Raw genomic sequence first — 17652 nt, forward strand, 5'->3', positions numbered from 1 at the left:
GGCAGCTTAGCACAAGCCAAGTCAGGAGCATCAAATTTTACTGGTGGTCATTGTCACAGACTTGCAATAAAGCAAAAATGACAGTTTCACTTAAGAATTCCCTTGATGAGGTAATAAAAATTATTAATTTTATTAAATTTTAACTCCCAAGTACACATTTTAAAAAATATTCTGTATGACTAAATGAGAAATATACATAAAAGACTTCACCTCCACAGCAAAGGATGATGGTTGTCTTGAGGACAAACATTTGTATGATTGAGTTGCAAACTGAATTGGTCATTTTTTCATGGAACAACATTTTTATTTATTTATTTATTTTATTGATGTTTTAACAGTTTTTAACATTGTGAAATTTTGGGTTGTACATTTTTGTTTGTCCGTCACCATATATATGTCTCCCTTCTCCCCTTGTGCCCACCCTCCACCCCCATTGCCCCTGGTAACCACAATACAGTTTTCTCTGTCCATGTGTTGGTTTATATTCCACATATGAGTGAGATCATACAGTGTTTGTCTTTCTCTTTCTGGCTTACTTCACTTAACATAATACCCTCCAGGCCCATCCATGTTGTTGCAAATGGGACAATTTTGTCATTTTTTATGGCTGAGTAGTATTCCATTGGAACAACATTTTTACTTGAAAGAATGACTGACAAATTATGATCATTCAGACTTGGTTATTTGGAAGATATTTTTCTCAAAAATAAACAAAGTAAGCCTGTCACTTCAAGGAAAACAACTGGCAAAACTTGTTGCTGATTATAAATTTTGAACTAAGTGAAAATTAGAATTTTAGAATATTTGTATCTGCCACCATGGGCTTGTAAGCTTCCCAAAACTTAAAGACTTTTTTGATTAGGTCAGTGGTGATAGTAATAAATGTTCTTTTTTTGATGTTTCATAACAAAATGTCAGCACTTGGAAGATTTGCATAACTCACAACTCAATAAAACAATATTTTCCAGTCAATGCATGATGTTACAAAATCATGCATGGGTAAAAGACACATTCAAAATGCAAGACCAATAGATTTTAATGCATCAGAGCATGAAAAGTTCATTGATATGGCTTCATATTCTACATTGCAACTAACCTTTAAGAAACTATCACTTGTTGAATGTTGCATAGTAACTGAGAAGAATAGCCACAATTATCTGAAAAAAGGCTATTCAAATACTCCTCCCTTCTCTAGCTACATATCTCTGTGAGGGCAAATTTTCTTCATATTCTTAAACTAAAACAACATATTGCCATAGAAACATAGAAGAAGATATGAGAATCCACGTATCTTCAATTAAGCTAGGTATTAAAGACATTTTCAAGAATATAAAATAATGCCACTCTTCTCACAATCTTTTTGTTTTTGGGGGGAAATATAGTTACTTTTTATAAAAATACATTATTTATGGTAAAATTTAATGGGTTTATTATTTTAAAATAAATAAATGTTTTTAAAATTTCTATTTTAATTCTAATACAGTATCTATAAATATGATCCACATAAACAAAAGTTTTGGGGGCACTCAATATTTTTCAAGATTGAAAGGGTCCTGGGCCAGCCCGGTGGCACAGCGGTTAAATGCATGTGCTTCGCTGCGACGGCCCAGGGTTCGGATCCCGGGCGCGCACTGACGCACTGCTTGTCAAGCCATGCTGTGGTGGCATCCCATATAAAGTGGAGGAAGATGGGCACGGATGTTAGCCCACGGCCATTCTTCCTCAGCAAAAAGAAGAGGATTGGCGACAGATGTTAGCTCAGGGCTAATCTTCCTCACAAACAAACAAACAAACAAACAAAAAGACTGAAAGGGTCCTGGGACAAAAAAGGTGGAGAACCACTGCCCTGTATAGTTGAGAAACTACCCCATTTCCAAGAAAACAGAACACTAGACGTTGGGCTAGAGTGTGGGCCACCAAACATAGTTGATGTGGGGGTGAGCATACTGAAAACAAGAGGATTAAGTAAAAGGCTACATACTAAACAGTGAGCTATCCAGCCCCTTTCCTCAGATGTGAGGATGCTAGCAGATTTATACTTCCAAATTGGAAGAAGAAAGATTCTTCTCTGGAAAAACTAAATTGTCCAAGAGAAAAGATCAACAGATAGAGACAGTTAGAAGTCCCCTAATGTAATAACCTAGCCAGATCACCCTACATAGACCCCCACTAGTTGAGAGGAAATGTCCATGAACAAAAAATGTCCAATCAGCTTTTCATGCCTCTCTCTTAAATAGGAATAGAGATCCAAGGATTATTTGAGATTTGAAGAAAATCTTTAATGTGAAAGACAGAAACCAACATTAAAAAATGGGAGGAGGAGGGAAGTACACAGAGGAAAAAAAAGTTTAATGCAGAAATTATAAGAAAACTATTAGAAAAAGGAAGAAAAGAAGGAAGGATGGAAGGAAGGAAGGGGAGAGGAAAGAGAAAAGAAACAAAATAAAGGAACATAACTAAAATTGATATCCTCAGAGAGAAAATAGAAGATATTGCATCCAGAAACAAGGAAAGAAGCTATAAGAAGCCATAAAAAAGGAAGTTTTGAGGAATAAAAAGAACTTTTCGAAATTAGAAATATGATAACAGAAATGAAAATTTCAACAGAAAATTTAGGTGATGAAGTAGATTTATCAGAAAACAGAAGAAAAAACAAGGGAGAGAAAAAGATATAAAAATTAGAATACTCTTTGAGGAGTTCTAATATCTGACTAGTAGAAGTTCCAGAAAAAGAGAGTACAAAAAATAAAAAGAAGGAAATTATCAAAGAAAAAATATTCAAGAAAATTTCCCTAAACTGAAGGGCATGAATTTCAGATTGCGAGGATCCACCACATTCCTAGTGAATAGACTAAAAAGAGCCACATAAACGATCATGGAGACAAAGAGAAGACCTTAAAAATACCAAGAGAAAAGACAGGGCAAATAAAAAGATTGGAAATCGAAAAGGCTTTGGATTTCTCAATAGTTACAAGGAAGGCTAGAATAAAATGGAGCCAAAGAGTCAAAATCTGAGGGAAATATATATGCATACAAAATATAAATCAAACTCTAATACAGGTCTCAACATGCTTACCTCTCATTTATCTTTTCTCAGGAAGTTTCTGGAAAAAGTGTTCCACCAAAATGAGAGAGGAAACCTCAGAAAAAGGCATGGATCCAACAAATTAGAGAGTCAAAAGGAATCCCCAGGATGATGGTGAAGGGAGCTCCCAGGACAACAGCTGTGCAGGAAGCATGGAGATCAACCAGTCCAGGGGGGACCAGAGGAGACCCTGCTCCAAGAGAGTATCTCTGAGGACAAGATGAAACTGATGGCTACCTGGGGTGTTTGCACAGAAAGAGGAGATTTACCCCTCAGGTACAGAGTTTAGGGATGAATTAGGGATAGATTAATAGGAAACTAGGCAACGAAAAAGAGACAGTTATTAACTCCAGGGAAAACAAAAAGTAGTGAAAGAAAGAAAATGTAATCATAGCATACCACATTCTCTACCATGAATCATATTTACATAATAATAAAAATGTGAGCACTGAATTCTGATCTAACCAATACTTAAGATATAAAATACTGGAGGATGGGGATAGGTAAGTATGTTTCAGTGTGTGAGGAGTTAGGGAGGTCTGAAAGCTAAATTCTCATCTTCCATAGCAGGAAATTAATAGATAATATTTGAATTGGAAAAATATCATGAAATAGCAGCATCAGACTGTGATAGAGAAATATGGAAACAAATATCAGAAGAAGTGGCTAAAATTGTGACAAATGCTCCTGGAGAGGGGGAATTGAGGGTGGGAAGGGTGGAGCTGGGCACTGATTATTTCCATTATAAACAAAAATGCATTACATACTTATTACAGAAAAACTGGAAACTACAGAAAAGTAAAAGTGAGAATAAAAAAGTCTCTATACTCCCTACATCTAAAGATTAACACTATTAACCTATTAGTGCCCTTTCATTGAGTTTTTGTGCATTTTTTGTATTATCGAGGTATGATTTGTATATTTTATATTTTACTTTACTCACTTAGAAGCATTTTCCCATTTATGTTTTACATAAATATTTTCAAAGCAATATATTATTTCATAATAGATAACATTATTTAGCTGTAACAATTTAGGCTTTTTCTCAGTATTTTATTATGAAAAATTTCAAACATAGAGACAAATGGAAAGAATTGTATAGTAAAAACCATATATCCAGCACCTAGGTTCTATAATTAACATTTTACTATACTTGCTCTATCATACATTTATCAATCTATCTATCCCTCTATCCATCCACTGATCCATTTTATGTTTTGAGGCATTTCAAAGTAAGTTGCAAGCTTTGGTACACTTCATCCTAAGCACTTCACCAGGCACCCCGTTAACTAGAGTTCAATATCTGTTTATGGTTCTTTTTCTTAAGCAAGTTTTACACATAATGAGCTGCACAAATCTTAAGTGTATCATTTGATGAATTTTGACAAATGCATACTCCTGTGTAACCCAAATGCCTACTGAGATGTAGAACATTACAATCACCCCAGAAAATTCCCTCATGCGTCTTTCCCTCTCAATCCATATCTCTACCCACTGTGTCCACAGAGGCAGTCAACACTCTCATTTTTAAAATCTATTCCAGAACTTAATGTAATTAGAATGATACAAATGTGCTTTTTTATATAAGGCTTTTTTCACTCAGCATAATGATTTTGAGATTCATCCATGTTGTAGAGCGTATCATTAGTTTGTTTTTCTCGCTGAGTAGCATTCTTTTGGATGAATATACAAGAGTTTGTTTAATCTATTCTTTTGCCGATGGACACCTGGGCTGTTTCTAGTTTTTGCCTATTATTAATAAAATTGCTATGAACATTCTTATAAAAGTTTTTGTAGGACGTATGTTTTCTTTTCCTTTGGGTAAATACCTAGCAATGGAATTGCTTTGTCATAGGATAGGTATATATTTAGTTATGTAAGAAATTGCCAATTTTCCAAAATGAGCCAGATATATAGGGATATTAAGAATTTTTAACCTGTGTCATTTTTTGGTAAATTGTATTTTTCAAAGAATTTGTCCATTTCAATTGTCAAATTTGCTGGCATAAAGTTGTTTATAATATTTCCTTATTATACTTTTAATGTTTATGGAATCTTTTCCTGATATACATTCTTTCTAGCAATTATGTTCTTTCTTTCTCATTTTCTATCTAGATAGTTTTTCAAATTTGTCAATCTATTCAAAGAAACACTTTTGGTTCTGTAAATTTTCTCTACGGTTTGTCTATTTTATGTTTTATTGCTTTCTGCTTTTATCTTTATTATTTCCTTCATTTTACTTAGTCTGGGTTTAGTTTGTTCTTTTTCTTGCTTCTTATGATAGAAACTAAGGTCATTGATTTCAAATGTTTCTTCCTTTCTAATATAGGCATATTAGACTATAAATTTCCCTCTAAGCACTGCTTTTGCTGAATCCCACAAATTTTGATAAAACATATCTTCATAATCATTTCAAAATATTTCTTACTTTCCCTCATGATTTCTTCTTGGATCCATAGATTATTTTAAAGTGTGTTATTTTATTTCCAAATATTTAGGTGTTTTATAATATTTTTGTTACTAACATCTAAATTTCTTTGTCATAAAAAAAATACTCTATATGATTTCAATCCTTTCAAATTTATTGAGACTTGTTTTACAGCTGAGCATATGGTCTATGTTGGTGAATATTCCATGTGCACTTGAAAAGAATGTGTGTTCAATTGTAGTCTATAAATGTTCAATTAGGTCAAGCTAATTGATAGTGTTATTCAAATCTTCTATATTCTTCCTGTTTTTATTTTAACCTATTTGTCCTATTAATTACTGAAAGAGATGCTTTTAAATCTCCAACTATGACAGTGAATTTGTCTATTTTTTCCCCTTTGGTTCTGTTAGTTTTTTCTTTGTATATTTTGAATCTCTGTTATTAGGTATGTATTAGTTTTCTATTGCTGCTCTAAACAAATGATCACAAACAAATCATCACAAGGAATCTAAACAAATGATCATAAGGAATCTAAAATGATCACGAGGAATCCATTTCCTTGACTTTTCCAGCTTCTAGAGACTGCCCACACTCTTTGGCTCATGACGCCCTTCTTCCATCTTCAAATCCAGCAATGATGGGTCAAGTCCTTCTCACATGACATCACTCTGACCTCCTCTTCTGTAGTTAAATCTTCCTTTGACTCCTCTTTTCACTTGAAAAGAATGTGTGTTCAATTGTAGTCTATGAATGTTCAATTAGGTCAAGCTAATTGATAGCGTTATTCAAATCTTCTATCAATCTTCACAACACTCTGACCTCCTCTTCCGTAGTTAAATCTTCCTTTGACTCCCCTTTACTGCCTCCCTTTTCCACTCTTTCGGTTACATTGGGTCCACCTGGATTATCCAGGATAACCTCTCTACTCTAGGTCAACAACTTTAGTTCCATTTTCAACCTTAATTCTAGGAATACAATTTGTACCCTTACTTATCACAGTCTTTTTAGAGTAAATATTGTATTACTTCACATAAAAGAACCTTGCAACAGTGTAATTCTTTTTACTGCCTCCTGCCTTCATCATCCTTTGTAGTATTATTGCATGTATTTTTACATCTATATATGTTAAAAATCCCATAATATAATGTTATATTTTTGCAACAAAGTCAGTTTTTTTTTTAATTTTTTTTGCTGAGGAAGATTCGCCCTGAGCTAACATGCATGCCAATCTTCCTCTACTTTTCAGTATGTGGGTCGCTACCAGTACAGCATGGCCACTAACAGAGTGGTGTAGGTCCGCGCCCAGGAACCCAACCCGGGCCACTGAAGCGGAGCGTGCTGAACTTAACCACCAGGCCACCAGGGCTGGCCCAGAGTCAATTGTTTTTTAAATAAATTAAGAGAAGAAATAGTCTTTTATATTTATCTATGAATTTACCATTTCTAACGTGTTTTATTATTTTTTGAGACCCAAGTTTCCTTTTGATGTCACCGCCTTTCTGTCTGAAGAACTTCTTTCAATATTTCTTATAGCACAGGTCTACTGGCTTTCATTTATCAAAAAGATCTTTATTTCACTTTCTATTTTTTTTTTTTTTGTGAGGAGGATTAGCCCTGAGCTAACATTTGTTGCCAATCTTCCTCTTTTTACTGAGGAAGACTGGCCCTGGGATAACATCCATGCCCATCTTCCTCTACTTTATATGTAGGACGCCTGCCACGGCATGGTTTGATAAGCAGTACGTAGGTCCATGCCTGGGATCTGAACCCACAAACTCCAGGCCACCAAAGTGCAGCACGTGAACTTAACCACTACACCACTGGGCTGGCCCCTCACTTTCATTTTTAAGGGATATTTTTGCTAGACATAGAATTCTGCCTTGACTCTTTCTCTTTACCTCTTTAAAGATGTTGTTCTATTATCTTCTGTCCTCCATTACTTCTGCTGTCAAGTTAGCCATCATTTGGATGAATAGCTGATGATCTTGTTCTTGTGGCAGCTGCAGTTTACACTTTGTTAGGGGGAGTATGTTTTGGTTACACATTAGACTTAGGGCAAATCCTTAGTCCTGGGACATAGACTCTGCTCTGAGGTATAACTCTTTTAGTTTTCACTGGAAAGCACAAGCTGTTTACCAAGCCCCTCTAAATTTGTGAGATTCAAATTCCAATCTTTGTCCCTCATGTGACAGACAGCAGCTGAAATCTCTGTTCAACTTTTTCAGGCTTCCAGCTGTTGTTTTCTGCCAGGCTCCTTGGAGTCTCCCTTGAATATGCACATTTCAGGGATCAGGCAAAGATTTGAGGAAAGTTTATATATATATTTAGGGTTTTGCCCCACAGCTTCTTTTTTCTGAGATTTCTACCTTCTGACTCCTTCTGACACCTCAAACCAATATGTCCATGTATTTCGTTTCAGTTCTAGATGCCTCATACTGCACGGATTCTTAAGGAACCACAGATCTCACCAGTACCATTCTCTTCTTTCAAGGATTAAACAACTTCCTCCAGTTTTTGCTGCCTTTTGGTCACTCATGTGTGTGTGTATGTGTGTATTTTTTTTGTCTAGATTTAGCATTGATATATGATACAAGCTATTTCACCATTCCTGTAATTGGAACTTCATCTCACTAACTCTTGCTGGATTTTCTGCATAGGTTGGTGGGCAGGACCAATCATTAAGTCATTTATCTTGGTCCTCAAAACTCAAGATCATGAACTTCCAAATCAAAATGGTCTAACTATACAGATCTGTTTATTTATGACTTCAGACTCAGAGTTCTGGTCATTTAAACATGCTCAACATCCCAGTATTGAATTGATTCTTTTGGCTACCTATATCTAGATATATATTGACAAATTTTATGTTAATTCTTTTTTTTCCTGACAATAACTCAATTTCTTTTACTTTTTAAGAAATTTTCACCTCAGCATTTCTCAGAGTTAGACAAACATGGCATTTGGCTTTAATTTTCACTGAGTCCTCCTGGCCAAGATTTTCTGGAATTATTCCATGACTATTTCAAGTCTTGACCGAAAACTATGGCTGAAAGGGATAAATGGTAAATTCTAGGTGCTACTTGTTGTCCCCAAATGAGGGCTGATCCTGGAGCCAAAAGAAACACAACCCCTTGCCTGCTTTGGGGGGTATTTTTAGAGTAGTTGCAAATACATGACATTTATCTTGAGAGATGGCCAATATTTTTAAAATAGCTAATAAACAAAATGTATTTATAAAAAAATGTATTTCTACATTATAAAAAAAATACTGTGCTCATTTCATTCCATTTCTGCTATGGAGAGTGCTTCAATAGGGAAGGAAACTTTCTCTGATTCCTCCCTGTCAGCCACGATAACTGAGCAAGCCTTACATTCTTACCAATAATTTTCATACACTGAGCTCATTATTTCTCCCTAAAAACACTACAAATTCTTCAAGCTTCAGCCTTTACGCTACATGATCCAGATAGCCTTTGGTGAGGACACTGAAGAGGATTTTAATTCCCCCACTAGAATGTAATATTTTCAGTAAAGGATCATGTCTTGTTATCACAGCAGTAGTTGTTAAGAGAATAGCCTTTGGAGGGAGACAAACCCAACTTCAAGTTTGAAATCTGCCACTTTCTGTATAGTCTTTGGATTTTCTACAACTTCCTCTAAGTTGTAGAAAAATAGAGATAAAAATACTCCTGATCTCCTTTGGTTGTTGTAAGGATCCGACATGGTAAGGTAGACAAAGGTTTGCAACAGTTCCTGCCACACTGATATTATTATTATCATTGTTGTTATTTTCCCCTGTAGTAAATGCCCAATAAACAATTGCCTAATAAGCACATGTTGAATTGAGTAAGTACTGTTATGGTGAAAGAGAAAAAGACAACAATTACCAAAACACATTATGAGAAAAAAATAATAATTGTAAGTTACGATAAGTACTATGAAAAAAAAAAGAGCTAAGAAAGAGAATTAAATAGAGAATCTGTTTTAGATAGGACCATTGGGGAAGGCCTCTTGAAGGAGATGACATGTAAGCTAAGTCTTAAAAGATGAGAAGGAGCCAGGCACACAAAAAATGGGGAGAACAGCATTCCAGGCAGAAGGAATAGTATGTACAAAGATCCCGAGGCAGACACATACGTGAACATTCTAAGAACTGAAAGACCACCAGTATGTTGGGACAGAATGAATAAGGGCAGAGTGGCACCAGATGCAGTTAGAAGGTAGCAAAGCCAAGCACAAAGGGCCTTATAGGCCTGAGGAAGCAGTTTGGCTTTTGTCTAAGTGCAAAGGGAAGGCACTGAGGGGTTTCAAGCGAGGGAATGACAAGATCCTCAGACCTCCTCAATCTATGACTCATAAAAACAAACTGAAGGAGGATAAGAATTTCTGGAAACATTTGGAACTTGCTGTTTAGAGAAACTAAGAGCATAAATGTAGAATAAAATATTTTCAACTATGATTTAAATTATTGATTGCCAACAACCAAAATCTTTTTGGGATGTTTAATAAAGATTTCATCCACTCCTCTTTCTTTCACTACTGTCATGAATCCCAAGGGATTCTGTGACCCACTTAAAATGGAGGATAGACAAGAGAAGCAAATGTGCTAGGCAGGCAGGGTTAGAGTAACTGAAAAAGATGGCCAGAGTTGACAGCTATGAGGGCCCAGAATGGCAGTACATGTCTGAGCTGTGAGGACCACATTAGATGAGAGATGATTTGGAAGATAGTGTGGAATAGATTTCTTACAAAAAGGAAGGGCAGGATTCCAGTATAAAACTGGTGGGACATTGTGAGATCCTGGACATTCCAGTACAAATGCCATAAGGAGACCTGGAAATTTAAATTTATATATCAGATAATTATCTTTATAAGTCAAGCTACCTTTAGGGTAACAGGTCTTTGCCATTGTAAGCTTCTTCCTGGAATGCTGGGGTTTATCCTCTCTCGAAACTGCCTCTTTCTCTTCATAATATTTTTTTTTTTTTTTACTTGCTTCATATTAGTGACTCTCTTGGCACTAATTAAGACCACTACTATTAATATAATGAAGTGTTTCTATTTTCACATGATATATTGAGTAATTAAAACTATTTCCTCTCTTAAGCAAATTTATTCCCAAGGAAAAGCTTATAGGGAAATGATGGTATGTTCAGCTTCCTATTACCTGTTCACTGATGACAAATTAACTTAAAAGTATACATAATAGCTGAGCTTTCCAAAATGTGTCACTGTTGTTGTTTTTTGAAACAACAAAACAAAATGATATTACTATGAGACAGCATGCATCATACGTCACAAAAACAGCTTTGGAGTTAGTTTTAACTGTTCTTGGCGGATGAAGAATAGCTTATTAAATGTCAGCTATAAACTTCGTGACAACTAATTATCTTTCATTTCAAGAGGAGAGGTTACAACAGACACCTCGGAAATACAAAAGATTATAAGAGAATACTATGAAAAGCTATATGCCAACCAATTCGACAATCTGGAAGAAATGGATAAATTCTTAGAATCATACAACCTTCCAAAACTGGATCAAGAAGAAGTAGAGAATTTGAATAGACCAATCACCAGTAAGGAGATCGAAACAGTAATCAAAACCTCCCCAAAAATAAAAGTCCAGGACCAGACGGCTTCCCTGGTGAATTCTACCAAACATTCAAAGAAGACTTAATACCTATCCTTCTCAAACTCTTCCAAAAAATTGAGGAGGGGGGGAAGCTCCCTAACTCATTCTACGAAGCTGACATTACCCTGATACCAAAACCAGACAAGGACAACACAAAAAAAGAAAATTACAGGCCAATATCACTGATGAACATCGATGTGAAAATCCTCAACAAAATACTAGCAAATCGCATACAACAATATGTTAAAAAGATTATACACCATGATCAAGTGGGATTTATTCCAGGTATGCAGGGATGGTTTAACATTCGCAAATCAATCAACGTGATACACCACATTAATAAAATGAAGAACAAAAACCACATGATCATCTCAATAGATGCAGAGAAAGCATTTGACAAGATACAGCATCCATTCATGATAAAAACTCTGAATAAAATGGGTATAGAAGGAAAGTACCTCAACATAATAAAGACCATATATGAGAAACCCACAGCTAATATCATCCTCAATGGTGAAAAACTGAAAGCCATCCCTCTAAGAACAGGAACCAGACAAGGATGCCCACTGTCACCACTCCTATTTAACATAGTATTGGAAGTCCTAGCCAGAGTAATCAGGCAAGAGAAAGAAATAAAAGGGATTCAAATTGGAAAGGAAGAAGTGAAACTGTCACTATTTGCAGATGACATGATTTTGTATATAGAAAACCCTAAAGAATCCACCAGAAAACTTTTAGAAGTAATAAACGAGTATGGTAAAGTTGCAGGATACAAAATCAACATACAAAAATCAGTTGCATTTCTGTACACTAACAACGAAGTAGCTGAAAGAGAAATTAAGAATACCATCCCATTTACAATTGCAACAAAAAGAATAAAATACCTAGGAATAAACTTAACCAAAGAGGTGAAAGAGCTGTACACCGAAAACTATAAAACATTTCTGAAAGAAATTGAAGAAGACACAAAGAAATGGAAATATATTCCGTGCTCTAGGATTGGAAGAATTAACATAGTTAAGATGTCCATACTTCCTAAAGCCATCTATAGATTCAATGCAATCCCTATCAAAGTTCCAACAACATTTTTCACAGAAATAGAACAAAGAATCCTAAAATTTATATGGAACAACAAAAGACCTCGAATAGCTAAAGGGATCCTGAGAAAAAAGAACAAAGCTGGAGGTATCACACTCCCTGATTTCAAAATATACTACAAAGCTATAGTAACCAAAACAGCTTGGTACTCGCACAAAAATAGACACACAGATCAATGGAATAGAATCGAAAGTCCAGAAATAAACCCACACATCTATGGACAGCTAATCTTTGACAAAGGAGCCAAGAACATACAATGGAGAAAAGAAAGTCTCTTCAACAAATGGTGTTGGGAAAACTAGATAGCCACATGCAAAAAAATGAAAGTAGACCCTTACCTTACACCATGCACAAAAATTAACTCCAAATGGATTAAAGACTTGAATGTAAGACCTGAAACTATGAAACTTCTAGAAGAAAACATAGGCAGTATGCTCTTCCACATCGGTCTTAGCAACATCTTTTCAAACACCACATCTGACCGGGCAAGAGAAACAATAGAAAAAATAAACAAATGGGACTACATCAAACTAAAAAGCTTCTGCACAGCAAAGGAAACCATCAACAAAATGAAAAGACAACCTAACAATTGGGAGAAGATATTTGCAAACCATACATCTGATAAGGGCTTAATCTCCAAAATATACAAAGAACTCATGCATCTCAACAACAAAACTACCAACCCAATTAAAAAATGGGCAAAAGACCTGAACAGACATTTCTCCAAAGAAGATATACAGATGGCCAACAGACACATGAAAAGATGTTCAAAATCACTAACTATCAGGGAAATGCAAATCAAAACTACAATGAGATATCACCTCAAGCCCGTCAGAATGGCTATAATTAACAAGACAGAAAACAATATGTGTTGGAGAGGATGTGGAGAGAAGGGAACTCTCATACACTGCTGGTGGGAGTGCAAACTGGTGCAGCCACTATGGAAAACAGTATGGAGATTCCTCAAAAAATCAAGGATAGAACTACCATATGATCCAGGTATTCCACTGTTGGGTATTTAACCAAAGAACTTGAAAACACCAATTTGCAAAGGTACATGCACCCCTGTGTTCATTGCAGCGTTATTCACAATAGCCAAGACTTGGAAGCAACCTAAGTGCCCATCAAGGGACGAATGGATAAAGAAGATGTGGTATATATACACAATGGAATACTACTCAGCCATAAGAAACGATGAAATCCAGGCATTTGTGACAACATGGATGGACATTGAGGGTATAATGCAAAGTGAAATAAGTCAGAGGGAGAAGGTCAAATACCGTATGATTTCCTTCATTAAGTAGTAGATAATAACAACAATAAACAAACACACAGGGACAGAGATTGGATTGGTGGTTACCAGAGGCGAAGGGGGGAGGGAGGAGGGTGAAAGGGATAATTCGGTACATGTGTGTGGTGATGGGTTGTAATTAGTATTTTGGTGGTGAACATGATGTAGTCCATGCAGAAATAGAAGTACAATGATGTACACCTGAAAAAAAAAAAAAAGAAAAAAAAAAAAAGGATGAGAAGACTGGGTCCCTTTGGAAAGAAAGGAGAACGCAGTTTGCCAAGACCTTCTGAATCCATCAGCAGAGTGAATAAAAGTGTTGTAGAAAGAATCATCACAAAAAAAAAAATAATAATAATAATTATCTTTCATTTCATAGCAGCTGATAATAAGTAAAAGCAAAAATGGTGAATACCTACTGTTGCCAGGTAACTGCATCCACTGTGCTTCCTGCCACCTTCATGAATCTGTAAGGAACAGAAAGAACAAAGATATTGCAACTTAAAGTAAACCATATCCCCAGGGTTAAAATAAAATAAACTGAGTCATAGATCAGCCCAATCCCTGGGAGGCTATGCTTCTTGAAAGGGTCCACAGCCACAATCATGGCCTATCCATAGCTATTGGAAGTTAAACTATACAGAAGGTGAAGGTAATCATACTTTTAGCTCTCCACATATCCTTCACCATCTGGAATCAAGACCACAATATGATATTCTACCTATATGTGTCGTCCCAAGCCCATGTCTGATGGTTCCCACATTGCTTTCTCTATGATCAAAATGTATCTGTCTCATTTTCTGTTCTCTAAGGACTCTGAGATCCACTAGGAAACAAATAAACAATAATATTTCCCAAGGATGACAACACAATAGATGCCTTTGAAAAACAGGCCTCTCCTTCTGAAGAGAGCATGGGAAAAAAAATTTATCTAAATATAAAGCACTATCAAATATGCCCTCATGATGGGCTGCCACACCTGTCTAAGTGTAGAAACCTGAGCACCACACAGAGAAAGCTAACCATTTCCGCAGCAGCGAAGTAGAGAACTGTCATCTGACAAGCATGCTCAGCTCAAAAGGGAAACCAGACCTGTTTCCCTGCAAAGCACACAGCAAAGCCTTGCTAGCAATTCCCTATCCTCCTATGCTCCTGGAGATTACAGGAGAACCAAAGGGCCGGGAGGAAGTGTCCGAGGCTTCACAGAAAATTGCAAGTCTGTGAATAACTCAATTTACCTACTTGCCTCCTTCTCCCCATCCACATGTTCTGAGGCCATGTGCTGTCATGGCTGATGTTACTAATTGAGAGAGTTACCACACAGACACAGGAAATCAAAAGGAACATCTCAGTGAAGTTTATAAAAGCAGATGAAAAGGAAGGATACTGGGGAAGGTTGGGGAGGAAGGAGAAGGAGGAGGAAAAAGAAGACAGGAGAAGGAGGAGGAGGGAAAGAAGAGGAAGAGGAGACAAGGAGGACAGGATAAGGAGCAGATGAGGAGGAGGAGGCAGCTTGGCCCTTGTCTGTATGGTTTTTGCTCTTTTTCTCCAGTATCATTCAGCAGTCCAGGAGCAAGAAGATGGGAAATGGAGCATGGGAGTGATCAAGGAATGGAATTGGTTTGATGGGCAGGACAAAATGTCAACTGGGAATATAATTACTGAGTACGTACTTAGTACCAGCCATTCACATGTGTTATTTCTGATAATTCTCAACATTGCTTTGCTTGGTGAGGTAGATATTATTGATCCTATTATACAGATTACTAACTTCCCTACTGGCTAGAGAAGTAGTATCTCCAGACACCCCAAACAGCCCATTTTTATGGGGTCATTCTACCCCTCCTAGCAGCACTCCTTGGGAAGCAAGACAAAGGTACCTTCTGCTTTTGGAGCCCATGGATTTCTCTCTTCTCCTCATCTCCCTTCTCCAACCCAGGAAAATCTCCTGAGTCTGGGAGGGTAGCTCCACTCTCCTCACTATTTCTGGCCCTATGCCTAGGTTCCCCCCTTTGGAATTCAAAAGCCAGAAAGGCTTGTCCATTGTCTTTTCCATCCTGCCATGTGTTAGCCCTGAGTCAATAAGCACACAGTCAGCTCCCTGCTTGAATGGAGAGGAGGAAAATGGAAAACTACAGGGAGAAAGAAAACAGATTAGTATCCAAAATAGTATCCCTGCCACACATGTACTCTGAGAAGTGGAGACCTGATGATAATCTTAGAAGTAGAGTGACCGAAAAATAAAGAGAGGAAGATAAAATTTTGCACCCCTTCCCCAGGATATTTTAAAAATTAAAAAAACTAGACAAACTTAGATACAAGTGTCATCTTAAAAAAAGAAATAAAATACTTAAAAAAATTTATTTACGTGGGCTTTACTCCTCCAAAATAACTTTTAAAAATCTCTGAAATAGAAATATTTTATGTGAAACTGTCTCCATTTACATATAAAAATAACCATAATGAAAAGAACACTGACATTTATAGTGCTTTCTCATTATAAAATGTTTTACAGCTTCTTATGTGTATAATTTCACATAACCTTCAAAACAACCCCGATAGCTAGATACTTCTAATTTATAGTGGAGGAGGCTGTGTCTCGTAGAGGTTATGTGACTTGCTCAAATTCACAGAGCTAATGTGGACTAAACCAGGTTCTCTGATTCCAAATTCTACCGGCTTTCTAGGATCCTAAACTGCCTCCAAGCTGTTTTCACTGAGGCCAAGAAGCACAGTACAACTCCAAGATGCAAAAAATAAGTTGAATTTTTGCTTTGAGAAAATACTACCATATTTATCAGAAAAAGGAAAAAGTCCCAAGCACCTTCTTTGCTTGTTGGCTTCCTCTCACAGACTTGAGCATTTCAGTGCCTACTTGGAAGACAATGCACTGCAGCAGGTATCAAAACGTGATTGACTCACTCAGGGCCTCTGCTATAAGACAACCACAACAAGGCTGAGAAAATAGACACTGAGACAATTAGCTCTCAAGAGTCTCTATGTGCTGCACTACCGGTACAGAATAACTGCTGTGGGATAGGAGACAAGGGCGCAGTTAGCTCTACCTTCCATGGTGTTAGAAGAGGGATAAGCATTGAGAAAAGCTTCACATCGTACATGACATTGAATCTGGCATTGAAAGAAGGATAGGATTTTGCTATGAAGAGCAGGCCAGGCATAGGAACAGCTTGAGCAGAGCGAGAAAGAGTCAAGGTAAGTGTGTCCTTAGGAGTCCAGGATGTCAGGTGACAGGTAAGGGGGTAGCAGGAGGTCAGACTGGGATGCTAACACGTCTGGCCTTTATCCCTAAACAACTAGATACAAGTCCAGGTCCTATTTATCTTTGTATGACTAGTGCCCAACATGATATTGTAAAATACAGTTAGCTCCTCCTTCACATATATTTGTTGGATTTATCCTGTGTTTATCGTGTGTTTAAATGCATCAGGATCAGATGTGAGTTTTAGGAAGATTAGTCTGGCTAACGTGAAGGTGAAAGGTACTGGTGAAGACAAACAGGCAGGAGGTGACTGTAGAGAGGTGGGATGCTTTGAAATGTGAGAATGAAAAAAAAGACACAATTGAGAAACACTGTTGGAGCTCTGAAGAGGACTTGGCGGGGAGTTTAAGTGGGGTACGGGGTATAAGTGAGGACCCTGAAGTTTGAATTGCAGTAATGCCATCGCCCAAGATGGGCAACACAGGAATTAACTTTTGATGCTGCTCGTAGATGTATTCCAATCCTCCTGAATATGCCTCAAAGAACTTGAAGTAAATCTTCATTGATGATAACAGCTACACATTCACAAGAAAATTAGGAGGAAAAATACACATCATCAGGGCCCTGCTTGGCTAAAAGGCTCTAAACAGGCAATTAAGAATACACCTAATTTGGTGTCTTAGAAGTTAGAGACTGCTTCTAAATGATACTACAATCTGGAGACCCTCATATGCATTAGATAGTTTGTTCTGCTATAGGTTGATATAAGTCCTTAAATAACCTTCCATTATCAAAAGTAGCATTATAAAAAGAATGGGAAAACTAGAGTTAAGAACATTTAAAGTAATGTTAATGTTTTCTCCTCACATACCTATCCCACATCCCTCAAAGAAAATCT

At 36.7% G+C, this 17652-nt stretch overlaps 1 protein-coding gene across 2 annotated transcripts in view; it reads right to left on the reverse strand.

Annotated features, from left to right (window-relative positions):
- Nucleotides 1-17652, reverse strand: part of HPSE2 (heparanase 2 (inactive)) — a 710163-nt gene that overhangs the window by 202729 nt on the left and 489782 nt on the right. For both annotated transcript variants that reach the window (XM_087432419.1, XM_087432420.1), the window contains one exon: nt 13954-14001. In XM_087432419.1, the coding sequence (XP_087288545.1) occupies nt 13954-14001 (48 nt within the window). The remainder of the gene's footprint in view (nt 1-13953; nt 14002-17652) is intronic.

Source organism: Ceratotherium simum, chromosome 6, assembly GCF_057802395.1.
Source record: "Ceratotherium simum simum isolate JZ-2026a chromosome 6, ASM5780239v1, whole genome shotgun sequence".
NCBI classification, from domain to species: domain Eukaryota; kingdom Metazoa; phylum Chordata; class Mammalia; order Perissodactyla; family Rhinocerotidae; genus Ceratotherium; species Ceratotherium simum.